At 45.4% G+C, this 27181-nt stretch overlaps 1 protein-coding gene across 3 annotated transcripts in view; it reads left to right on the top strand.

Moving 5' to 3' along the window:
* Positions 1 to 27181, top strand: part of LOC138467536 (zinc finger protein 583-like) — a 304181-nt gene that overhangs the window by 167638 nt on the left and 109362 nt on the right. For all 3 annotated transcript variants that reach the window (XM_069607645.1, XM_069607644.1, XM_069607646.1), the window contains exon 5: positions 14200 to 14307. In XM_069607645.1, coding sequence (XP_069463746.1) covers positions 14200 to 14307 — 108 coding nt within the window. The remainder of the gene's footprint in view (positions 1 to 14199; positions 14308 to 27181) is intronic.

Here is a 27181-nt window from a genome sequence, read left to right as displayed (position 1 = left end):
CCAAGAGTGCAAGAATACCAAAGAAGAAATAACTAATAGTCTGGTTCTTACCAAATGAGTGTCCTGGATAGTCGCTGCAGAAATGTGGAAATGAGTTTGCAGTCCGGGAAAACAATGTCTTTAGTTTCCTATACCCACCGGCACGAGGATGTCTAAAAGTTAATTGATCCTGGCGCTATTGCGCTGCTGTTCTCCTGCGCCGATGCGCCAATGTCCTTGGTCCTTGCGCCGATGCGCGGCAATCCTGAATGTCCAAAAAGTCTTTTGATAGTCCCAAAAATATTTGACGCAGGTAAGACTCGTGGAATGAAGAGCTTGTAATCCGTAGACGTTTCAATTTTGATAAGAGCAGGTAAGACTTGTATAAGTAGATGAATGCAGTCCGTGGCCGTTCGGGGTCAGGTATGAGCGGGTAAGACTATGAGGATTTAGACGAACGCAGTCCGTGGCCGTTCCGGGTCTGGTATGAGCAGGTAAGACTTTGAGGATTTAGACGAATGCAGTCTGTGGCCGTTCCGGGTCTGGTATGAGCAAGTAAGACTTTAGGATTCAGCTAAGTGCAGTCTGTTGCCGTTCCGGGTCGAGTAAGCAGGTAAAGCTTGGTAGCAATGACAAGGAGGGAGAATTACAGGTAACAAGAAGGGCCGGGGATACAAGAAGGCAAGATACGAGGTAAGGAGCTTTGGAATTAGTCAAATTCAGAAGCGCTGCTGTGCGCGGAGGCGTAGCTTAAATACAGGTCACATGACCTTGCGCACGTGACGGCGCCGTAGACCTGAGCGTCTACGCGTACGCCATGGTAGCCAGCGTTTCTACGGTAACCTATAACGCTCTGTAAAAGGATGTGCTGAAAACAAGGGAGAACGTTTCTGAGTCACCGCAGACCCTCTCAACTTGGACCCCAAAAGGCTAGTTCCCCTGGGTTTATCAGACAGTTTGTTATTACGTGAACTCCTCTGATTATCCGACGGAGCACACAATGGATCCCTGACAGTTTCCCATGCTGGCAGTAACTGGGACGACTCCTGCTTAGCTTCAAAGCGAGGAAGGGGTCAGCCCCTTAAGTCCATGTTGGCTAATGAATGAGCCCACTTTACAAGACCACTTGGAGAGACATGGCGTAAGAGGGCTGGATCCTTTCTCGATTTGAAACTAAGCAGGGTCAGTCTCTGTTACTGCATTGATGGGAGACAGTCCACAGTCCTGAATGCTGTGTGTTTTCTTAGTTTTCAATATCTCATAACACGGGGGGCGCTGTTGAGCGCCGAACAAGATGGCCGCCTGAAAGTTACTCTCTGTGGCAGGCAGGTCGCATGATCCTTCTTTTGGCACTTTCCTGCATTGGCACTCGACCTTGGAGGGCACGACTTGATCGCTGAGTATCCGAGCATCATCTGGCCCGAATCCCGACGAGAAACGGTGTCGGGGGCCCTGACATCTCGATATCTCCGGGCCCCTCACCCACCAGCGAAGCGGCCTTGCGCCAACGTCCAGCCCCGGACGTGGGACGCGCCGGGCCTCTCTGCACACCGGAGCCGCCATCTACTTCAACGAGGCCCCGTGGGGCACTCTGGGGTCCTAGCCCTCCCCCACCCACTCCTACCGAGACTCACCGTGCGATGAAGCCCCCCCCGGAGCCTTGATTCTGCACTTGTCCTGTGACCGCCCGCCGCCGCCGAGGGGAGGCTGTGCACATGGCCGCGGTCACGACACGATCCGACGCCGCCTCGGAAGGCACCTTCAGCGCTGCTGCGGCGCTGACTACTGGAGGCCCTCCCCCCCCCCAAGGAGACTCCGGAGACGGGGTTGAGCTGCGGCTCCCTTGGACACCTGGTGCCGTGCTCCCCCACCGACGCCCACCGCAGGATCCTGGGCCCAACAAGGTACGTGGAGGGGGGGTGCTGTTTCACTCCCCCCACCCCCCGGCATCGCTCTGCAATCTGAGCGCTGGCGGTGCCCGACTCTGGGACATATGTTAGACACTGGTGCCTCTGCTCGACACGGTCAAGCTCTGCCCTGGCTTCACTCCGCCCAAGCGTCCCCCTGCACCGCTGACCTGCCCGCATCCGTGCAATTTACTTGGGGTGCTCTGGGCTCTAGCCACCCACATCTCTACTCTGGGGAGTCTCCTGGCCTGGGGACTACCGGTGCCTGTTACAGCCTGCATTGCTGCTTCTGAGCCACAGCCTGTCCATCTCATCGGCAGTGCACTGGGCTGGGTTGTGCTCTTCCCCACCCCCCCTACAGACTCGCCTGGATAACCAAATCTGGATCCTTGCTCTCATAGCGGCCACTGGGCAACGCCACCCTCAGCCCTTGTGTCATCTACACCCGAGGTGCTCGGACTGCGCCTTCCACATAACCTGGGGCAGTCTGATCCCCCACAGGCTGCACCGGCAGCCATAAGCCTCACATATACGGGTCCACAGTCGCTGGCCCCCCCTGGAAGACCACCTGCTCTACATCACGCCTTGCATACTGCCCTACGTGTTGCACGGTCTGAGCTCCCCCCACCCTTTTTTCTTGAGCTGCTGGGATCCTCCCCCTACCCCATTGGAACCCCAACATCGCCAAGATGACCAAGGGGGCCGCGAGGAAGCAGATTTCTATGTACAGGTCACGTCCCTCCTCGATGGCTTCCCCCTTGTCCCCATCCTCTGGGGGGGGGGGTGATTTCAACACAATTTTTGATGTTGCCCTCGATAGATCTGGGTCCAGGCCCCGTCAACTTTCCAGGGCAGCCTATGCTGCACTATCATCCCTACCCCGTCTCGCCATGGTTGATGCATGGAGGTTCTTCTACCCGGATTCTCGTGTTTACTCTTTCTACTCCTCAGTCCACAATTCCTATTCCCTTATTGATAGATGGGTGATCTCCAACGAATTGGTTAAGAATGTCATACAGCTAATGATCCTCCCCAGAACCCTGTCTGACCACTCCCCTGTAACCGTCACCATAGGTTGGGGCCCGGATCCCAGCCGAACTCGATGCTGGAAGTTGAAACCCCTTTCCCTTCTGGACCCAGAGTTTTTTGCTCTGAGCTCAAGGTGTCTATTGAGGAGTTCTTCGAGACGAACACGGGCTCTGTGGCATCACAGGCCACTCTATGGGAGTCCTTCAAGGCTTATATTAGAGGGATGGCGCTGTCAAAGGAGAATGGTGTCCTTAAGTCGATCCGGAGAGATCTCGCTGTGAGTGAATCTAAATTATCGATCCTGGAGGCTAAATGCTCACTTCACTCCACGCCGGGTACCCTGGCGGATATCGGGGTGGAGTTGGATACGTTCCGATCCCTTGCGGAGCGTGAACAAACATTTTTGGATAACCCTGGCATGGCGAGGAGATACGGGGAGGGTGAGCGCCCTGGCCGATTTCTGGCGAGACTGATCCGCCACGAGACGGGATCCCCGCATATACTTGGGATTGAGAGGCCCGACGGCTCTATGGCTGTCACCTCTCAGGACATCAATACGGAATTTTTCACATTCTATGAAGCCCTATATTCCAGCTCAGATGAGGTGTCAGTGGTGGAGATCGATTCCTTTCTTGATACCCTGCCTTTGTCGACTCTCTCTCCGCAGACCGCGGGTTCCCTTGATTCCCCACTTACGCTCGAGGAGCTCTCTGATGCTATTGACTCCTTATCTTCGGGGAGAGCCCCTGGCTCGGATGGTATCCCAGTCGAATTTTATAAGCGCTATAAATCACTATTGCTCCCTCACCTGTTGGCTCTCTGGGAGGAATTGGTGGAGGCCGGTGTCTTTCCCCCTTCACTTCGTGAAGCCACAATTACAGTATTACTTAAATCTGGTAAACCCCCCTCGCAATGCGGTTCATACCGCCCGCTCTCACTTATAAATTGCGATGTCAAAATATACGCCAAGGCACTGGCGCTCCGGTTGGCTCCCTTTTTACCATCTATCATCCACCCAGATCAGGGGGGCTTCATCTCAGGTCGCTCTATCTCTCTGAACCTAAGGCGCCTTTTTAATATAATTAATAGAATTAACCCTGAGACACATGCGGTGGCTGCCACACTGGACATGCAAAAGGCGTTTGATTCGGTTTCATGGAGGTATTTGTGGTGGGTCCTCGAGAACTGTACATTTGGTCCCTCCTTTCTCTCCTGGATCAGATTGCTTTACTCTAACCCTGTGGCTAGGGTCCGCACCGACGCCCGTTGCTCCCCTCTCTTTGGGATCGCCAGGGGGACAAGACAGGGATGCCCCTTTTCTCCCCTGATCTTTGCTATATCAATAGAGCCTTTCGCCGTTATGCTCCGCCAATTCCATGAACATAGAGGTCTCTGCACTGCGGGCCAGGCGGACATAGTGTTCCTGTATGCTGATGACGCACTGTTGCTTATACGCTCCCCCTCCATCAACTTACCCCCAATACTGGAGGACGTCATTCATTTTGGCCGAATCTCGGGCCTTAAGGTGAATTGCTCGAAATCCACACTCTTCCCACTTACGGAGTGCACCCTCCCCCCCATCTGACACCCAGGGGTTTGCACGGGCTCAGTCTACGATTACCTACCTGGGGATTGAGGTAACGCGCCATCAAGCGTTGACTTTCAAGGAGAACTACCAGAAGTATCTTACACACCTGTCGTCTAAAGCTCTAGTCTGGGACAAACTCCCGATATCCCTCGCAGGCAGAATAGGTCTACTGAAAATGGTGGTGTTGCCCCAGCTACTTTGCAGGTTCACCATTATCCCCTTGTGGCCAGGAGGGGGCTTTTTCCGTGAACTCACCCACGCAGTCAATTCCTTTCTTTGGCACTCAGGTGCGGTCCGCCTTAAACTTGATACCTTGTCTACCCCTATGACTTACGGGGGCTTTGGCGCCCCTGATTTCCTCAAATACTGGCTGGTATCCCAAATCCAATATACATCCTACTGGTTAAAACACAACGGACCCCCCCCCCACATGTTAGACTCGAGAAACTTGCGGTCTGCGACCGCGACATTCGTTCCTTGGCGATACAACCCGCCCTCCTGGCGCTGGACTCACAGAGCCCGGTCGCATGCACATCCCTGGCACTGGCGAAAACATGGAGACTGTCCGGTACTGCTTACACCTTCCATGGCAACCTCCCTCTCTGGAACTTTCTTGCGGGGGTCCCACGGGTGCCACCAGCCATGGTTCGACGCTGGGCTGAAGCGGGATATGAGTTGCTGCGTGACGTGTTTGATCAGGGTATGTTCGTGGAATGGCCTGACCTCCCATTGTCCTTAAGGAGAGGCCAGTGTGTATGGCTCCAATATTCGTCCCTTCGCAGGACCCTTAAACGTAATTACCAGATGTTCCCAGCATTACCACCAGACGACCCTGTCATTGAGGAACTCGCCTCCCCCACTAGAGGTAAAATATCTAGACTATACACTATGCTGCAGTCCAGATCTATCCCAGAATTCACTAAACTGAAGCGAGCGTGGGAGGCGGACCATGGCGTTGAAATGTCGGACGAGCGCTGGGCACACTTGGGTGAATGCATACACCGGGTGTCTTTCAACTCCCGTTTCAAACTGATTCAGTTTAAAGTTCTACATGGGTTCCACTACACCCCGATCAGTTTGCACCACATGTCCAGTGATCACCCCTCTAGCTGCCCTAGATGCGGTCAGGATACTGTCGATTACATCCACATGATTTGGTCCTGTCCCCGCCTCTCGCAGTTCTGGGAGGCAGTTTGCTCGACGGTATCTGCTATGCTCGACCACCCCATCAATCCCTCCCCGGTGGCATGCCTCTTCCATGACCTCCCTGGCCTCTCCCGGAATTCCAAGAAACTTGCTGGCCTCTGCATGCTTCTCGAGGTACGATCCATCCTACTTTGCTGGTTTCGCCCCTCCCCTCCCACACATGCCCAATGGCTAAGAGCGGTCACGTGGGCCTCGGACTCTGAGGAAGCCTGGGCTCACCTACAGCCCATCCACTCCAGGCCTAGGAATATCTGGCTCAGATTCCGATCTTATATGTCCGACCTGCATACGACACCAAACACATCTCCCCCAGCTGCCTCCCCCCACCAGCTCGGGTCCTCACCCCTATCATAGCTCTCGGACATTCTGCTCATCTTATAAAAATGCACAATGGTTATGTTTATATGTGAAGCTACCCCTATGCTCATATTGTGTATATCTGTATTCATATTGTATTTGCCTGACACTGTTCGCCTGTGTTTTGCTGCCACGCTGAATGAATAAAAAAAGGTTAAAAAAAAAAAATATCTCATAACACAGCATCCGCATTATTTCTTTTTAAACCATGCGACTGTCAGTCCTTGAAAGTTTTACACTCTGAGACCATTTTCTTTTTTTTTTTGCATTACGCTGAATTGCATTCTGGTATTTGTAGTCTCACACTTAAGATGGTTGGGAATAATGCCACAATTGTACACCTTTTGCTTAACATAGTTCTATAAGGATCTATATATTTGAGTGACACTATGGTACATGTATTTTTCAAGTTAGCTTTATAAAGCAGAGTATGGTTGAAAGCCAGACATGGGGGGAGGAGGGGAAATGATGAGAGGGCAAGTAAACCATGAGTATTTGGCAAGATAGTTTGCAATCCTGGACACTGGTGCAATATTTTCCCCTAATTGTGGCTGCTTTTCAGGGCACAAGTAAAGGACATATGTGGTAGGATAGCATAACCTTTTCTTCAGTGGGCGGACGCAACCCCTTGGGTTTTTTTGAGGTTGGCAAGCTTGCTCAAGTATTTGGCTACCAGGATTTTACTCACATTGTCATGTTCCCAGTGCAGACACTTACTCACAAGCACTTGTTTTGTATTGGGATTTAGTTTTCCAGGGAATATTTCACAACAGGCGCTGTGTTTAAAAGGTGAGCACCTTTTTCTAATTTGACAGCATATGTATTGGAACATTTCCTCTCTCAGGTTATTTTTCTGGTGTTTTTTAAAAGTCCAATCCTATTTTGTCTTGCACACTTTCTACTAAGGGGAAGGTCAAATGAACTACATTTGTATATTTCACTTTAAGATATTTGTTCACTTACTGTGCATATATTGATGGATGCCAGCATTTGATTTTCGCTATGGGGGCAAAAGTACCTTGGCATATGTTATCCTTGCAACTGGTAATTTTTTTCCCTTTTACGTGCTGCTTAAATGCGGTTAGTTGGGTTTGTGCGATGTATCACAACAGTCACCAAGAGACCGGCCATAAAACAAGGGGCTTGTAACATGCTGCTTAACCAAAGTGTGTGATCCTCTGCAAATAATTTAATCGCACAGGGCATTAACTAAAAACATTAGGAGTTCTCAAAGCCTGCAATCTTTTATACATAACAAAATATATCTTTTACAGCTACAGTGACATTGGGGATGAAAAACACTGGTGACCCGGGTCTCCCATCCATGCAGTAACCAGGACCGACTCTGCTTAGCTTCAAAGCAAGGAAATGGCCAGCTCCCTCAGGACATGGTGCCAAATAAGTTAGGCAAATTTACAAGACCACTTAGAGCAACATGGCCTCATAGGGCTGGCCCCTTCCGCACTTTGCAGCTAAGCAGGGTTGGTCCCTGTTACTGCATGAATGGCAGACAGTCCACAGTTCCAGTATCTCTGGATAGGGTTTCTTTGGCCCGAGATGGCTAGGTTTACGGAGACTGGAGCGTGGTCGGAGATCATGCAGGTGTGGATTTCTGCCATGTTAACGCACGGGAATAGGATACCAGAGATGAGAATGAGGTCTATTCTTGAGAAACCCTTGTGAACATTGGAATAGTGAGTATAGTCCCGTTTGGTATCTTTGTGTAATTGGTGTTGATCTGAAATTGAGTTTTGGCTATCCATTTAGTGTAGTAACATGGTTATTGAAGGATGGGGTTCTCCCAAGTGGAGCAGTTGCTGTAAAATGAGACATGCTAGAGTGCCCTGCTATGAAGAGGGGGGGGGCTGTGGAGGTGACCCAGAGTGTTTTACAGTAACTCTGCTGGGCACTTCATATCCAACCAAGGGACCTCGTCATACTCCTTAAAAACTACCCGTACAAGCAAATGAAACAAAGTATTCGACGGGTGATGTTACGAGACCAAGAGAAATGCTGGCCATGCTGGGAACAGGTAGTCTGCGGGCCCCTGATGCCTAGTGCCAATATGAAGAAAAGGGTAAGATGTCTCTGGGGAAGCATAAACATAAGGGACACCTCCTGGAAAGCACAAAGTGCCAAACTCCCCAAACAAGTTCTTTCCAAAGAGATTTCTTGGCTGTTCACTGCTCTACCCTCCATGGGTGGAGGGCCTTCACCGCTCTTCTACATTCACCTCCCGGTCTGCGCCTAGCATACGCAGCCCAGGAGGACTTCACTGCAGGGCCCGCCTCGCTGGCCGCGAGACGGGCCTTTTGTGGCACATCAGGGCAGCCTGGTTTGGGCCACCCCCTACATGCGGCCTAGTCTGGGCTGATCTTTATTGGCCCAGGCATCACCTGGCACACTGCCTGGGCTCTGGATACTGATGGGCCCGTCCAGTCAGGCACCCGGATGGGCCGGCAGGTGCCACGGCTCTGGGGTGACTGAGCTGCCCCTTGCATAGCAGCTCGGCCCCCGTTGATTCCTTCTCTGGGAGGACTCCCCCCGGCACCATTAGCTGGATATAGGCCCTGGGGGGCCGTTCCAGGCTGCAACCCCCACCCCCATCTCCTCCAGGTAAGTCTTTCTCCTTTTCTTCTCTCCTCTCACTTCTCTTTTTTCAACTGTCTTTTATTTCGTTAAATAACCTTTATTACCCTGGTGTCTTTCTTTGATTTCTAGGTGTTCCCTCAGGGGACAAGCATGCAGCCACATTAACCAGGCCCTGTGGCTGCATTAGCAACTGTACGGATGTGGTAACGTGTTTAAAGAATATGGAAAGTAGTGCTATACAAGGCTGAGACGAACAAGACAACGCAGAGTCACATAGGTTTGCATCCTGGTCCTCACTCTTAGAAACTGGTCTTGAGTGTTACGGTTGTTATAAAAACTGAATTCATTAAATAAGCTAATGTGAGACGGCATGGTATCAAAAGAGACACAGACTCAAGGTTTGTTTGAAACCCTTCATTTACTAAGGCTCCTGGGTTGGTTTAATGCCTGACTGACCCTAACTCTAAAGGGGTGATTCCCTTAACTGATGTTTCTAATGGCCGTCGTTGTCTAAAAGTCCAAAATGAATGTATGTATGTGTGTGTCTAAACCTATGCTTGCCGTCACTCTGTACAAAAATGTGATCGGAAGTCTTTTCAAAACAAATAGTGGTTCAACAAAAAGTGGAAACCATGGTTTGTTTCAGGTGATCTTCTTACCAGGTGCTGCTTGGTCAATGTTAACACAAATTAGTTCATTCAACAGGGCTGTTCATAAGACCTTCTGCACAGGCCCCTTGTAGTTATTCCAACTACCTTCAATGTCTTTTAAGTTCCTTGGGGTTCCGTTCACCAAGCTTCAGCTTTTCAAGTTTCAAAACACCCTAGAATAATTGTAACACAGTTCCTTTTTTAAGCTTCTCTGGGCTCCCTTCCCCATGCTTCAACCCTTTCAACAGTACAACAAAACAAATATGTCTCTAACTTGGTTGAGCCTCTTAAGGTTCCCTTCCCCAAGCTCAGGCCTCTTCCAACCTTTAAACACAAAGTCGCTGTTATCGGGATGTTTTCTTGCTAGGCCTCTCGGGGTTCCTTTCCCCAAGCTTTAGACCTCTTCCAGCTTTCAAACACACAACTTAACCTGACACAGTTCTTTCTTAATTTCGCAGGGCACCCTTCCCCAGATTTAGGCCCCTTTAATTCCAAACACAAATTCCATGGTATAGGATGGGCCTTTTCCTTTTTGGCAACCTTTTTTCTATACAATCCTTTCATGGGGTAGAGTCAGAGGCTTTCAAAAACGCCAGGCTTTTTGCATTTCCTAGGTGTGAACTCTCTGACCCTTCTGCCCCTTTTTGTTTTCTTGCTGTTTAGTTTCTTTATACCTTTTTAGTTTCTCTTCAGATGCTTCCTGCACCCCTTTACTTCTTTCCTTTCCGTGCACACTTGCACTCCTCTTTCCTTTCCATGCGCACTTGCACTCATTTTCTGTTTCCTTCTTATTGGGCCACTCGCACCTTTGTGCTTCTTTCCATTTCTCTCACTTTCTATTCGGATTGGTCTTTTGCACGATTTCCGCTGTGAGGAACTCATAGGGACAAACAAGTAAGACGGACACAAGTGATCACAGTTCAAGGATGTTAATTGAACAGTGGAATGTTGTATGCTGGTTGGAAAAAAGCCTAATCTAAACCTAAATCTAAGATGGGAGCAAGCATCAACCATCAAAGGAATACAAGGCAGTCCTAGTGGCGTGTCAAAATAAAAGGGCCTATACTAAGAAACCTATTGCCAAACCTCACCACTAATACAAAAAGAGGTGTGAGAATGTTCTCAAGAAAAGAAAGAAGTGTTCTCAAATAATATGTCAGGATGCAGTAGCCTGGGTCTCGCTTCCTCACGTTTTGGACGCTGGGTAAAATGGGAGATTGAAGCCCAGTACAGTCTCAGGCTTCTCCAGCACGAGACGACAGTTCCAATAGCAGCTCTTAGGACACACTCTCAGGCTTTTCTAGCACAAGATGATAGTTCAGCTTTTAATCCTCCAGCTTTCGGTTATCAGGGCAGTCGATGGCCAAGTCTCGTTTCACTTGAAAGTCTCTGCCTTCGAGGACCTGATGTGTTCAAACAACAAAACAAAAGTTCCTTTAACATATGTTCACTGGGTGATGGGTTCACCCCTGGGTCCCCCTCTTCTAGGTGCTGACCCTTCTCAATCGTATTCCAAAATATATCACAGTTCCTTTATCAATTAACTTTGGGTGATAGCTTCGCCCGTGGATCTCCCTCGGTCGGGCTTGGACGTCTCGTCCGGGATTTCTTTTCCCTTGGTTTCTCAAAGCTTTCTCTCACTGTGGGATTCACTTCCCTTTCTCTCACACTCTTGGTAGATCAAAGTCTTGCGATTGTATATGGATTTTGCTTGATCCTCTGTATGACCACATAGACCTATTTTGCCGGCTCTCCTACAGCCTTCTGGTATCTAGTTTCTCTCATATGGGGCTTGAGTTAGCTCCCATGTGGTGCCCGTTTCTCTCTGCAGCTGGTCTCCCCTTCACACTTTTACAGTTCATTCAAAGTTAATTAGCTTTGGTTCAAAACTTGCTACTTTGCGGTTTTCACTCAACACAGCCCGGTTCTTATTGGTTCTTCCCTTGACTCCCCGGCTGTGATGAACTGCTTGGATGTTGGCTTCTCTGGAGTGAAGGCCAGTTCCACGGGCGCAGGAGTTTCCCTCGCTCCTGCCTATCGACAACAGCTTGCCCTGTGTACCATTGACATCTGCTGCAGGACACTTGTGCTATTGTTCGCAGTCTTGGGCTCTCTTCCACAAAGGTTCTGCAGGTCTGGGAAGAATAGGGCAACGTCACTTCTCTCCTCGCCACCCTCTCGATTCCTGCCGCCTTTCTCCTTCTCTTAAACTGCTGCGTGGTAGCTGTCTTGTTGTGCTGTCTGCCATGCTCGCCTTGTTCGTACTGTGCTCTCTGGCTCCACCTTTTATCCATGTGGTGAAGGGAAAGGGGCGTTGTGTGTGTGTGATTCTGATCAATTGCCTAACTTTGCCTGACCCTTGTGTTGGGACATGTTAGGGAAACAGCTCTGGTGTTAGTCCGTTGCCCTTTGTGTTGTGCGAAAGTGTTAGAGTTGGAAAAGGAGGAGGGGGGGGGAGTGGTTTGGAATGTCCTCCGTGAGGGGATGGGGAAAAGGTGTAAAAGGAGGTGGGATACCTCGTCCCAACCGTCGACTCCCCCTCCCTCCCCCCCCAATCCAGGTGATCCTCCCTCAGTGGTCCACCCCCACGAACTGGATCCAATAGCAATGGCCGTGTCCTCGGCATCTGGATGACAGATCCCCAGGGACTAGCAAGGGAGACACCTTTTGATTTCCCCTTTATTTGTGCTTGAGCTATGCCTTTAGCCTTCACGCTTTATGCCTTTATGCTTTTGCTTTCAGCTATGCTTTCGGCTTTGCTCTGGCTTTCTTCTTAGCTCTCAGCCTTGCTGCTTTCTGCTTAGCTCTGGCTTTCTGCTGCACTCTCCACTTTAATGCTTTCCTTTCTTTGCAATTCTGTGCTGCTTTTACTGTCTGTGACTTTCTCCCGCTCCGCTCTCATCCACACGTACGCTGCCGAGTTTCTCTCACAGTCCCCATGAAACTAGCTGGGCAGCATCGCATTGAGAGGGGGTTCCTCCTGCAAGTGTGGGGTTGAGGTCACAGTCTCACCACCTGCCCCTCAGTTACCCTTGGGCTTGGCACTGGCCCCAGTGGAACAAGTACTTTGCTGGACCTAGCCTGCAGAAAGCAGGCAGTGCTTCTCCAGCTCCCTGGAGGCACTGCTCCCTCGCCACGCTTCAGCCCACACACACCGGACCAGCATCTCTGCGCGCTGTCTTCCTGCAGCTCCTACTTCTCTCTGCTCCTGGGCTCAAAGTGTCCAGACTGCATCCCAAGCTCGCTCAGTCAACTATGAGAAGTCACGCCTTTTACAGCTGAACCCACAGTCAAGTGGAGTCAGGTGTGAGTAGTTACTATAGAATGCCTGACCCTTCCTGACAACCCGAGTTCTTTCTAGGGTCGGTTGCCCTTACTTACCCTATGTTATTGCTATTGTTAATATTTACTGATCTTAGTCGCCTCCTCCATGTCTCAGTATTTGTTGGAAAGGGGAGGGAGAGATAAGGTGAGTTTGGAAGTACCCCATGGAAGCTGAGGCAGAGGGCTGTAAAGTGAAACGGGATCAGAAATGAGTTTGATGATTAAGTCTATTTACTAGAATACTATTAGGAGGTCGACAACGAAGATAGGAACATCTTCTAGCCTTGTTTTTATTTAATGAGTTAGCTTCCCCTTATGGCAGAGTATTCCATCTCTGGTGTTTTATTATACAGGCATGGGTCTGGATAATATTCCCTGTGGTCTAGATGGGTGACAGGTGAATGGATATTAATATCAAGGTCCTGTCTCTGTTGTGCTTGATCTTTCTTCTCACCCGATCTCATGTACTTGACTCTTTTCCTCCTCTTACTTGGACCATGAACAGTGGCTTGAAGAAGGAAAGACACTGTTAGGGTCAAGGGTTACAAAAGGGTTTGTTCTTCCTAGCGTCCAGGATATTTTATCTTCCCTTTTTGTGAGGGAGGGTCGAGGGGTAGGATGGTACTCTGGTAACAATATCTCATGAACAACAAGGGCGGGTAGGATGTATTGGGGCAAGAAAGGGGGATGCCATGTCTCACCTTCGGATGCCATCACTGCAGTCCTCAAAGACCCCCTGCCTCAGTGATCCTCACTTGCTGGTTCACCCCCAGGGTTGGGATCCAAGACCAATGGCCCTTCCCTGGCCACCTGAGCAATGGATCCCCGGGGACTACTTGTCAGAACACCCTCAGGTTTCTCACTCTAATTAAATACGCTAAGCTTTCCACCCATGTCATAGCTACGAGAGTAGCATACATTGCGATGCTTTTATTCTTGGAATAAATAATTTCTCAAAATAGTTTCAAGTTGGAAAATATCTCCCTTGATAGCAAATGATTAAGACCAGCTAGGTTGTGGGCAGCATCTACCTTGGTGGGTGGCAAGCTAACAGAAATACTAGGCATTGAAAACTGATATCACAGGCTGACATCAATAAAATGGAAAAATTAAACGAGGACCGAACATTTGTTTCAGACTCATTGCTACAATCAAGTTCAAAAGTAAAATCCCAGGGGGAATGTGCTAGAAGATAGAATATAGTATAAAATGATAGATAAGAAACCCTCAATAGGTACTTTTCAAAAGACCCTTGACAAACAGCTTTGGGGCATAGAGCCATCTAAATCCTGAGAGGAGGGGACGAGAAAGGATCATAGGTTTGATGTCTGAGTAATTTGAAGGGAGCTACCAAGGGTGGCAGAACCTTTTACATCTGACAACCGGGACCTTTTAAAGACACAGCATTTTATTCCAAGTAATTTGTGCTCCACAGAGAGTGGCCAAGAATTGATATTTTTTCATTGTTTTTCCAGGAGAAAGCTGTTCTATGAATTTATTTAGCTAAACCATGACATTGAATTACTGTAACTAGCAGAAATAACAGTTTTTCTTTTGTGTCCAACAGGATACCCTGTTATGAATGTTGATAATGTTCTGAGGCCTGCTAAAGGGTGTGAGCCGATTTTGACGGGTCATCATAGTGAAGAAGAAAGCTGCCCTGGCATTAACTTGGGTAAGTCACAAAAGCTTGTGTTTGAATTGTTGAGGAGACGGCCAATCTCTGCAGAGGAGGAGGAAACGTTTGAAAGAGGGGTGGCAATCTTTCAGCTAGACAGATACTTTTAATACTTGTGGGACAGAGGGTTATGTGAATACCTGACGAGGGGGTTAGTAACCACAAAAGAAATATCTCATAAACCTGTTCGATTTGCACTGCCGATTGATGTGCATGAGTGGGTACAGTATATAAACATAAAACCTTTGAATTGCAATTTGATATTGAAGAAATAAAGAACCGAATTTCAAAGTTGAAACATTCGAGAACACCTGTCCCAAATGGGCTTGCGAATATAGCACTAAAGAGAGATCCTGAATTGTGGTCCAAATTACTTTATGTACTCTTCACTAAGGTATCTAATGAAGGAATAATACTGAAAACTTGGAAGAAATCATTATTAGTCCCAATATATAAAAAAGGCAATCGACTTAACCCAGACAGCTATCGATTGCTAGCAATGTCGGATGCAACAGAAAAAATATTTGCTGCATTTGTATTAAATCATCTGACAAATTGGGTAAACCAAAATACTATTTTGGATATATTTCAAATGGGGTTTAGAGCAAATTCTAGCACTAGCCATTGTCTAAGTTTGATGGACAGATTAATTACTCAGTCTAAACCAAGAAATGGTCCATATTTATACGTAGCGATGGTTGATTTCCGAGCCGCGTTCGACACTGTTGAGCGAGATAGATTGTGGATTAAATTATAAGCTTATGGCTGCCCTAATAACATTCTATGTGCGATAAGAGGTCATTATGAGAATACGCTGATTCAGGTTAGATTAGACGGCACAGGCTCCTTCACAGATCCCCTCCCACCAGTAAAGGGGTGAAACAGGGTTGCGTATTGGCGCCCCTGCTGTTCAATATCTACCTTGCAGACTTACCAGTAAAACTAGCTAAAGTAGAGAACTGCTCTCCGAAGTTTAAAGGTGGAAAAAGTCGTCTATCTCATATGCCGACGGCTTGATAATATGTGATCGGACACACTCTATTACCAAATCCTTACAGGAGTTACATAGGTACGCAGAAGAAAATGGTTTAATTATAAACTATGTTAACAAAAAAATGTATGCACTTCTCACATAGAGAAAAAAGGATACCTAAAATACAAATTATGGATCAGCAAATTGAGCAAGTTAAAGCCTATAAATACCTGGGGATTATGTTAAGTACCAAGGGTGATTATGCAGAAATTATATTGGAGAAGGAAAGAAAGGCAATCTCTTTAATGGCAATGATAACTAAGATTGTTAGAGACTGTTCTGGATATAATTTCCATGGTATCTTGCTTTTGTACAAACAATGTTTTTGTGCATCTATGCTCTATAGACTCAAAGCACTGTTGATTCGGGATTTAACCTTGTTGAAGATTATTGATGGCAAGTGTTGGAGGACCATATTTAGATTGGGACTGAGTGTCCCAATAGAGCTGTTGAGTCTGGAATTGGGCCGAATATATCTGCCAGCCCAGGTTATAAAAAAGATGATGTTTACTGTATATTAAGTCTAAGACCAGACCAATATGTCCGCTATTAGAATTGATAGGAGAAGAACATTATATGGAAACTCACAATGATCTCGCAAAACTGGTGAACACATTTAGAGCAATAAATTGGATACCGGATTGGGATATGGAATATTATAGTTTACAAAACTTCTTTATATAAATACACTACACTGGAATGGTGGGATTGGACATCAAATTAAACACACTTAGCAAAATTGAAAAATTATGGTGAACATAAAACTAATACACAAATATAAGGTTCCACAGAGCTACCTAAGGTTGTGTGCTTCACTGGATTTGCAGAGATTTTGTATGCTTCTTAGAATTAACAAATTGCCAGTGTTGGCAAATGTTGCTGCCGAGTTATGGATAGCTAAATAAAAGTAACAGGACTTGTCATATATGTTCTTCCAAAGATAGGTTGAAAACAGAACAACATGTATTGACGGAGTGCCGGGTAAATGGGTCTATATATATAATGACTGTTCTCGGTAAGTTTGTTAGCAATTACAAAAGCATTAAGAGTGATGTCGTTTGGGCCAATTGCTTAAACACAGAAAATAAATCCATACTTCTTGCATTATATAATGTATGGTTGAGGTTTGAGCCCCAATTGAAGTAGAAGAAAAAATAGAATGTTCATGTTAATCAAGGAAGAGAGTGCTACGGGTGGAAACATATGAAATGTATTTCTATGTGTTATTGTAACATAGAGTGAACATTGAAAATAACTGTATGGATGAGATATGATTGTAACTTGGAAGTGTAGTTGCTTACTTGTTTGTTTTATGAATTGTTTCTATGTGTTATTATTGATATGTGAAAAGTTTGTATCAACTGAACACATTAATATTAAATAAAAAAAGAATAAATAGAATGTATGTTAAAAGGTTGCGATGAAGCATTTTTCTTTTTCTTACCTCCAAGGAAAATATGTAACCGTTCTTGGAATCCAAAGCTGTTAAACAGCACATGGATGGTGTTTCAGTGTATAGCTTGTATTTAGTTAATTGCAATTAAGGAGCTTACTATAGTACTCTTCCAGATTTTCCCTGAATGTTCGTGTTGGAAAGTCAAGATTATTTTAAAGTCAAGGAGGCAGTATTATGCTTCTTTCTTTATTATTATCCAGTTCTGCAAAAGAACCAACAATGGACTACCTTCGCCAGAAACCTTGGGAAGTAGCTGCATGGATAGAATTACTTAAAAAACAAACACATCAAGCCACTGCCCTGCACTATCAGTGAGGTTATATTATGCACCTGGGCAGCCCTGTTTCTTTAATGAGAAGCACAACAAAATCGAAAAAGCCATTGAACTACAAATGAGCAACTTGTGAAAACTACTAACCTAGCTGCACTTGGCCACCTACCTCTTAAAGTTGACTATGTCCCTGTTCCTGCAAGAAGCAATGAGAAGGATACATCCATCCATCCATGGATTGGTGTAAAACATCACGCAAGACATAAGCCCTAACTTAGTAATTTAATACTGCTGGACACATGAAAGACCAGCCTTCATAGGAAACGTATTTGAGAATAATGTCTAAAGCTGAAATACTTCAGACCCTTTCAGAGGAAATCATGCAAAATAGCATTGTCAGTTTCCCTGATAAGACTTTCCTACACAGTTCTTCATTACCTGGACAAACATAGAATGTGTCCTGCACCTTGTTAACTTCCAGCATAGCAGAGTATTTAGGTTGAGGAGAAATAAGAACTTTAATGACTTGTAAGCAATCTATGGATGTCAGGAGGTTTTCAGCTGAAATCAACATTCTAAGTATTTATGGCTCTGGGCCCCGTTCCAGCCATTAATAAGCCAGCCAAAGGTTAACTACCTGCATGGCAACTGATTACACGAAATCCAAGTGCCCTAGCAAATCTCAGCCTTTCAAAGTAAAGCTGGTCATAAAAGGAGCTCAGGACTCAGAGAAGGAGCAGACATTCTGCTCCGAAAGAACCAACCTTCTCCAAGAAGTTCTTTACTAGTTGTAGAGCTCCTGGCTGAATCACTGGATGATGATTCCCATGAGAATCACGTAGGAGGAAATAATTTAAGGGAAGAAGGATTAGAACATCTGTAGAAAGTTAAAGAAGCCACACTATAGCCGGGTCGGCCAGCAATGGGAAATGAACACCTTCCTTGTCCTTTGACTCCATCTCTTCATGATTGTTGAGGGAATCATCATACATGGGGGCAAAGGACTTCTCCATTCCTGATCCTCACAACTGAAGTAGGTGCCATGGATCTGGCCTACAACTGAACAATCTGCTCTGCTGGTTGTTAAGGTTTGATGGGAGCCGGTCTGTATCCAAATAAACCCAAAATAACATTTTCTTCAGTTCCTAAAAACACTTTTTGTCCAGGCATCAGTACTGTAATCTGACAAAATACATGTTTAGCCTTTAATAGGATCTCCTTTTTGCTGGACACTAATCAGCTCCACGAACCATCCAAGCTGGATTTCGCAGCTGCTTTATTACTGAATTGGTCCTCCTTGACATCAGTAACTTTTTGTCCTCTGCCTAACTTTGTAAACTGTCCTCTATCCTAATCCTACTGGGAATCTCAACCGTCTGTGAGCTGGTGAGACATTTCCTCTCTTCTTTCAGACCCTTGCTGACTTATGAATCGAAGATACTGCCCCTGACTGTTTTGTCCCCTTTTTCATTGCATCTTCTCTAGCTCTGTAAACTCTGCACTCTGATCCAACTCCCCCTCCCTGTTGGCATCTCTCAAGGCTCTGTCCTTGGCCCCTTACTATTCATTTGATCTCTTTGTTTGGGTCTCCTAACGCCTCTCTGCAAAAAACACACACAACTTCTCCTTACCGATGTTCACTCCTGGCCTCTCTGCCCTCATAGCTGCCTGTATGTGTGATCATTTACTGATTGGTACGTGGTTGTTTTATACTCCCCTCCTCTAAACCTGAATTAATCTTCCACCCTCCACTGCACCCCTCCTTCCATCACCCATCTAATTTCTGCTTGGATTACTCCCCCTCTGCCCTTTCCCTAAGGCGTGCAACCTTGTGCTCCTTTTTCATAGTGACCTTAACCTCCATCACTTCATTACTTCTACCTCAACTACGGGCAGGCTTAACATGCTCAAAATGTGCCGCTTCCTCGCTTATAACTCTACCAAAATCCTCATACAGGCACAGTCTGGACTACTGTGCCAGCCTTTCGACCTAGCCTCTACTTCTTCTGCCACCTCCAAACACTCCTCCATGCTGTTTGGCTTTCCATGAAAAAAGTGTCTCTTTAAGCTCTTATTACTCATTTTCAAACCCCTGTATGAGCATGCTCCTGCCGTTTAGCTTAACCCATTTCCTTCAACTTCCCTGCCTGTTCCCTCCATTCTGTACACCCTCAATGTTTCTGTTCCTCATCCAAACATAATTATTCCTTCTCCTTCCTCACCACACACCACTGGAGCTTTTTTCCTCTTCATATTAAAAAGACTGCTACTATCCAATCCTTAAGATCTGCATTAAAGCACCATCTCCTTAATCAAGAAGGGAGCAACCTCCACTTTTTCCCATTCTGTCTACCCCGCAACACACTTCACTCTACATATTAGCCTGTTCCTATTCAGTCCTTTGGAAGTAATGCAATATATCTCTCCTGTCCCATGTCTCTGTTCCATGTATTACCATTCACCAGTCAGTTGCTTGCTACTTCTCCTACTAACGTACAGCCCTGGCACGGGACTGCTCAATTGTCTGCTTCTTTTTTTAAAAGGTATGTTTTTTATCTGTAGCAGAGTACAATTCTGAGCCTTGACCGCTGCTTAGCCCGTGACTGTGTAAGAGCCTGGTACGAGCTCTAAACAACTGATATGGAGATCTTGCTTCTCCAGAGACCATTTGTTGCCTGTTGTGAGGGAGGAGCTTAGGAGGGGAAAGTGAGAGTGATGGAGTGATATAGGGTGAGGAATATCAGAGCACTAAAGGATGAGACTGGGTGAAGACTGTGGTGTCTGGAAGGCACAGCCCTTAAACCCCATTTTGGGGAAACTGTTGAAAAGAAACCTTAGATTGTTCCCATAGGGAGGCTAGATAGATCAGTCATTTGCCTTTTAGATAATCACCAAAAGCTAGATATATTTTAGATAGTAGGCGTTACCGATCTCTAGCACCAACCTGGGGTTAAAGGAAGTGTGGGTTATGTGAAGGCATCATGAAGCAAGACACAGAAAACAGTATCAAAGTTCAAACAAAAGATCTTTATTAACTCAAATGCCAGTATGGTGTAAGGCCTTACTTGCCCCATAATAAGGCGTGATTTCCCTACCTAATAAACTAAGGATAATCTGAGTCAGTGAGTTCAAATTAAGTCTGTGTGTCCAAACCCTATACCTGTCCACACAACTAAAGCTACACTATGTGTAGGGATGTTAACAACCAAAGAAACTGTGTTCAAACTAAAGTTCTGAGCTTCTTCCAGCTCCTGATTTGCTCTGAGCTCCTTTCCCAAGTTCAAGAAACTTCCAACAAAAATGGCCTTGGGGGTTCCCTTCCCCAAGTTCAACACAGTTCCATAAAATGGACTTGGGGGTTCCCTTCTCCAAGTTCAACACAGTTCCACAGGGTTCAAGTTCAGTCCTATTGACTTGTTTAGTTTGCCTTCTCATTTTACCACTTGAATAGTCTTGGGCAAACCAGCCTCAGCCTCTAGACTTCTCTTGGTTTACTCCAAGTAAGGGCTCCTCGACTTTAGGTGCAGTTTTAAGACCACACGGTCCACCCGGCATATGTCGCGCAACCGTTAACCCGTGGCACTTTAAAACAGTTTAGACCTTTTCATAGGACTTCCTTGACAACCGATTTATTTTCTGTACCTATGTCATAAGTTCAAATATGCTTCAGGTTCACTTCAGCAGCTTCTTGCTTTTACCAAAATGTTCTTCTCACACACCTTCCTTTGTGGTAATACTCCCGGTTACCATCTTGCTTCCACACGGCTCAATAGTGTTTTGCATCTTACTCATTTCACTTTGTTTGCAAAATGCTTTTTCTTTAAATTCACTTTGTTTGAAAATGCACATCACTTTCTGTTTCATTTGCAGGTTTTTCTCATATCTTTCCCTTTGTTTAGCATTCAACTTTTATTACGTTCTTGACAACTTTTTCAGTATTCAATATTTGATATTTGGTCGCCATACCCCTTTTACACATCATTCAAAGCTAATTTTATGCTCGACAACTTGTTTGGTATTCAATAAGTTCAGGTCGGGTCCCCAGACCTCTTTTTCATAGACTTTCGCCTTACTGGCATCAGCCGTTACACGCTCCATGCCCCTGGAGCGCCCTGTTCTGTGAGGTGCGTCACTTTCACTCACCGGTGTGCGGCCGCTCCTCCGGGTGCTTCGGTCTCTAGTTCTCGCTAGCTCTGCTCTCTCTACCGCAGAGCTCTGGCGAGCAGCATTGGTCTTCCCCAGACCTCCCGGAAGCATTTGGCGGCTTCTGTGTTCCCCACTCGCAACAGGGAACACACAGCAATGGGCTATGTTCACTCCGGCCCAAGCGTCTTTCTGGCTTCTCTTCGGTCGGCACCCTTTCCACCGGCCCATGCTCTGCCTGCCCCAACTTGTCTTGCTGCGCTCTCCTGCCCGCCTGGTTCCTTCCTCTGATGCTTTCTTTCTCTTTTATACACTTGGAACTATTTAACAGGTCGCTGCTGAGAATCCTTAATTCTCATTGGCTGACCATAGTTCGTGTGACATGCCTGACCCTCACAACAGTCCTCTGGCTTCCTCCTCGTCTCAGTACAAGAGTGGTAAACTAAGATGTTAGTGTGTACTGCTCCTAGTCGCCTCTTTCTCGTCCCAGTATATGATGGTCTGAATGGGGGAAAATGATGGGAGATGATTTACAACAGTCTAAAAAGACAGGTGGAGGGTGAAGTCGGTTCTCATCACAAAAGGGGGATACCATGTATCACCTGCTGATATCCTCTCCCTAATTCCCAAGGATCCTTCACACAGGTGATCCTCCCTCGCATTTCCATCCCAAGGGTCAGGATTCTTAGCCCACTGCCAGCCATCATCCGCTCGCATAACCTTACCTGCTACAACTACGCAGACAATATGTAGTTTGTTTTCAAAATCCCCAAAATCCAAGCCTCACCACTCTCGGACCTCGCCTATTGTCTCTTAGAGATCAACAACTGGATGACAAACAACCACCTAATCCTCAATCCGGGCAAATCAGAGATCCTCATATGTGGCAAAACCACTCTGATCCCACAACCTCTACCGTGGTCGCCTGCCCAGGGAGCCCCACCTGCCCCCTCCACCGACGTCAAAAATCTCAGATGCACCATGTACTCAGACCTTTCCCTCTCCAAGGACATCAACTCTGTGGCCTGAACCTGCCACTTTCACCTACGCATCCTAAAATGAATCTTTCCTTACCTCACTTGCCATCAAAAGGTTTCCGCTATACTGGCCATTGTCATCTCCCTACTGGATTACGCCAACTCCCTCTACGTCAGCGTCCTAGCATGCCCGCTAAGGAGACTTCAACGTATCCAAAAGTTGGCACCCAGACTGCTCCTCGTCCTCCCTCCCAGAGAACACATCACTCTCGCACTCAGAATCCTACACTGGCTCCCATTAGTGTAAGAGCAACCTTCAAAGCCATGTGCATCACACACCTAGCTCCCCATCATTCGGGACCCGAGTTCATTCAGACCAAAATCATCCACCGCAAGCCCCCCAGAAACCTATGATTGGGCTCAGCTCTGCTCCTGGCTATCCCACTGCACAACTCCACTAGAGTTGGCAGCTCGGCTTTCTCTATCTTAGCGCCTATCATCTGGAACACTCTTCCTCTGCACATCTGCTTCACCGAAAATTACCTCTCCTTCAAATATGCCCTCAAAACCTGGCTCTTTACCGCTCTATCCTGAAAACCCCATTAACCTGAAGTATATGAACTGTCTTCCCAGATGGGCCAGCTCCGTTTGTGGCGTCTCCGACCTTTTCGCTCTAAACACCTGGCGGTGCTGACTGTGTTCGTGGCAGCCCGGACCACACATACCCTCATACAATTATCACAACCCTGTCATCCCTCAAGCACCACTAGCTGATACACAGCATTCTCACGTGTAATGTCACAAAATTCAAGGAACAACTGCACCCGGCAAATGGACAGAAAAAACTGGCTAATCACAACAATAGTACTAAAAGCGCAGCCTCCACCACATTTGAACACCTAACCCACATATATGAATCTGGCTTTGTGTGGCGATTAGTTGGAACATACACAGTTGTTGCTGCTAACAGTTTCTTTCACAGCGGCAAGAACCAACATAAGAAGCCAAATACCTGAGCGGGCGCTCTAACATCAAGGCGCCTCCAATTGGAGGCAATGGAATGTATAATACACCACTCAACTGGCCGCAGGCACGGCCAACCACACACATCAGTATACAGCAGGTACTACGACAAAAAATGTGATTGTGCTATTTACATAACTTCTCTGCCTACGTACACCTGACTACGCATCAACACCTCTTGACAGCAGAATACAGTGCAGTCCTATGGTAATTTCGGGCATGCTGAACACATAGCGAGTCACTAGCACTGACGCCACCCCCATTCCTCTTGGCACTGAGACACATGCCTGACTACATGGGTTGCTTTTCTACCAGAGTCTGGCCAGCCCTGCTAAGCCTTTTTCTGCCAAATGCACATATGAATTATAATCGTGCCTCAGGACCTCCAACACTCTGGACTTTGGTCCTCCAAGGGTGTTCCCACTAACACGCATTGAAAATATAATAATGGTAAAATTGGCGCTATTCAGATGACAAGTACAATACAATATAAAGCCAGGTTTATTCTTTGGCTGCCATTGTATTTCATAGCATAGCCAGAATAATTTGTTTCACTGCCCTGCAGCTCACGTAATAGCTACATTCTTTTTGCTACCCTTGAATCCCACTGCACGGCTATATTAATTCATTTGGTCGCCTGTAGATTTCACTGCTGCTTTTGAATGTGACTGTATAACCAGATTAATTATTTTGCCAACATTGGATTTCATTGCATAGCTAGAATGATTTGTTCTAATGCTTTTGCACCACACCATATAGCCAGATTTTCATTGTGCTGCATTGGAATCTCTTTTCACAGCTGTGCTTTGATGTCTTTTATTTCAGGGCATAGCTAGAGAAATTCTCGTTTGCCTTTGAATTTCACTGCATAGCCATATTAGTTCATCAGACTGCCAGAGAATTTACTTTCACAGCTACATCAATTCTGTTCTGCTGCCAGAGCATCTCTTTGCATAACCAGACTAATTCCTAGTCCACTGCCACAGTATTTTGCTGAATATCTACATCATTCCTGTTTTGTTGCCTTAGAACATCACTGGATACCCGGACTAAATCTTATTACACAACCATATAAATTAATTGCATACCTCTTGCCACCAGAGGCCTTCATGCATGCTTAGATTATGTATCTACCGATACATAGATTTTTTGAAATTTTAAATTTGATTTGGTTGCAAATGACAACCTTTCAAATAAGAAAACAAAGTGCACATATAGTGACATTCTATTGTCACAATCGGAAAGTGCCCTATATGATTAAATTCATCGATCAGTTTAAAGCACAACAATATAGAAAAACACAATTTTAAAACACTGTCATAAGATACATTGCCATAGTTAGGCTTGCGGTTGTTAATATTAATTTAAATTGATTCATCCACATATGAACCATACTAAAACAACTCATTGTTATATACAAAAAAAGTCCTTATAAAATCACACTTAATAAACACGATCATAAATCACAATTCATATAAAATAACACTTGATAAACATCATAAAACAGTCATAATATACAATGAAAAAATAAATTCTTATAAATGTAATTATAGTCACAGTTTGTAAGTATCGTGACAAGGTTTGAACTATATTAAGATGTGCAAAATAGGCAAGGTACCTTGTTTGAAATAGTTACTTTAAAAGGCTGGCTAAGGTTAGCCAGAACATACAAAGTCTTCAATCGACCACATCGATGTTTATTCACAACTACAGAAATGTAAGAGGTAATTTATCGTGGCTAAATTTAGAGAAATTTGTTATGCATTGACTATCATGATCTACATTTGATGGGGCGATAGTAATATAAAATCGCAAAAGAATTTGTGAAATTGTTTTTTTCTCATGACAGGCAGACTCTGGCACTCTACAAGCAAATGTTGTAAGGTCTCAATTTGATTCGCAAGACCAGATAATCTGCAAGAATTTTCGTGTCCCACATTTTTGGAGCAAGAAGCTAAGAGTACTTTAGTGGGCCATAAGTGCAATCTCATTAAGTGGGCAGAATATTTCCGGTCCGGGAATTTTCAAAGATATATGGGTATTGGATGAAGAGGTTTTAATATAAAGTTTCCATTAATAAATATGTTATACTGGTTACACTTTTCCTAGGTTGTGCCCCAGTCAGACTGCCACAATTTCCTCTTAGCACGGTCATGATTGAGGATAAGTAGTTTTTCTTCAATGTCAGCTTCCTTCATTACTATTGTACAATGTGCTCTCCATGTCTTTAGTGATTTATAATATTTTTCTTCTAAAGCATATGCAAGCGCTGGTACTAGGCTTAGTGGGAATGTTTTGTTCAGCAAGCCTTTTCTAAAAAGTGCAAAGGTATGCCAAGCTACAGAGGTTCTAAGCGATGCTAAACCTAGTTCATAGCCAATGATTTTGATGGGAAAACATTTTGGTAGAGATAGTATTTATTTTCTTCCAATAGAGGCCCTCTAGATATTCCCGTTTTCGGTGATCCTCTGGTAATTTGGCTTGAGTGCCATACATGACAACAGGGATAATTTTCTGTTGGTAAAAGTTTATAACTGGCAACCAGGAGAATTTGCCATACTTCCGATGTATTAATAAGGCTTGAAAGGTCATAGTTTCCATCTTATATTTAATTTCTCTTTTGTATGGCGTGTCATGCTGGTTATCATTGATATTTTTCATTAGATATCTAAATTCATGGATTATGTCCAATTTTTGTTTGCCAATTGACCATTTGAAGGGAAGTTTTTGTCTGCCTTTGCATGGTGACATAATCAATATATTCGATTTTTGTATGTTAATCAATAACTAACTAGCCAGGGCATAGTTTTCCAATGCAGCTAGTTTTCTCTGAAGACCTTCTGATGTTTTGTCTATTAAGACAAGATCATCCGCATAGAGGAGCCATGACCCAGGTGACTCTCCTACTTTGGGTGGAAATGATCTAGTTGCTTGCAAATGTATGTTCAAATCCTTGATATAGAAGTTGAATAATGTCGAGGCTAAAATGCATCCCTGTTTCAGACCTCGATATGTTGGGATTGATTGAGATAATAGGCCCTCTTGATTTAACTTTACTCGAATATATGTATTGGAGTAGAGTTGATAGAGTAAGTTAAGAATGAAGGATGGACAGCCATCTTTAGATGGTTTATGCCATAGTAAATCTCTTGGAATGGGAGTCAAAGGCTTGTTTAAAATCTATGTACGCTAAGTATATCGGTCGGTAAGTTAATAGCGCACGGTTTTTAATCGCTGTTAGAAAAAATAGATTAACAGTTGTGCCTAAGCCTGGCACAAATCCTGATTAATGGATGTCCATCTGAACCGTCGCCTTCAACCATTCAGCAGCTCTTTCAAGACCAATCGTGCAAACATTTTCCCCGGGATGTCAAGAAGGGCTATCGGACGATAGTAGGTAGGTTCTTTCCAGTCACCCTTCTTGAATATCAGAATAATGATGGAGTATTTCAACGATAAAGGTATCTGACCATAAAGAATAGCTTTTTGGAATATTAAGGCCTTTATGGGGGTCCAAAGGTCAGGATGGGACTTCAAGATAGCATTAGATAATCCATCTGGACCTGGGGCTTTAGATGTACTTAATCTATTGATTTGCATGAGAATATCAACATGATCAAATACTAATAGACGAAGATCGTTTTTACAAAGAGTAAGAGTGTTAAAGGGGGCAGAAGGCTCAGCAAATAGAGTTGAGAAATGAGTGACCCATGCTTGTTCACTGATTGCATCAGGGAGGATGTGGCGGTGTTCGTACCATCTTTAGGTAATCCCCATATCCGAGCACTAGATTTAGATGCTAAGGCCGTCAACATGCGTTGTCCATCTAGTTGTAATTTGAGTGCTTTGTGCTGTTTTATCAAATTTTTATAGACCGTACAAATTCTAGTTACTTCTGATAATCTATCCGTGGAGTTAACTAGGTTAATGCGTTTTGTTTCTCTTCTCACCATGGCCTTCATATTTTG

The sequence above is a fragment of the Ambystoma mexicanum genome, chromosome 4q (assembly GCF_040938575.1).
Source record: "Ambystoma mexicanum isolate Mex_15411 chromosome 4q, UKY_AmexF1_1, whole genome shotgun sequence".
Taxonomy (NCBI): Eukaryota; Metazoa; Chordata; class Amphibia; order Caudata; family Ambystomatidae; genus Ambystoma; species Ambystoma mexicanum.
Note: the sequence above shows the minus strand (reverse complement) of the source record. Positions and strands in the feature narration are given on the sequence as shown.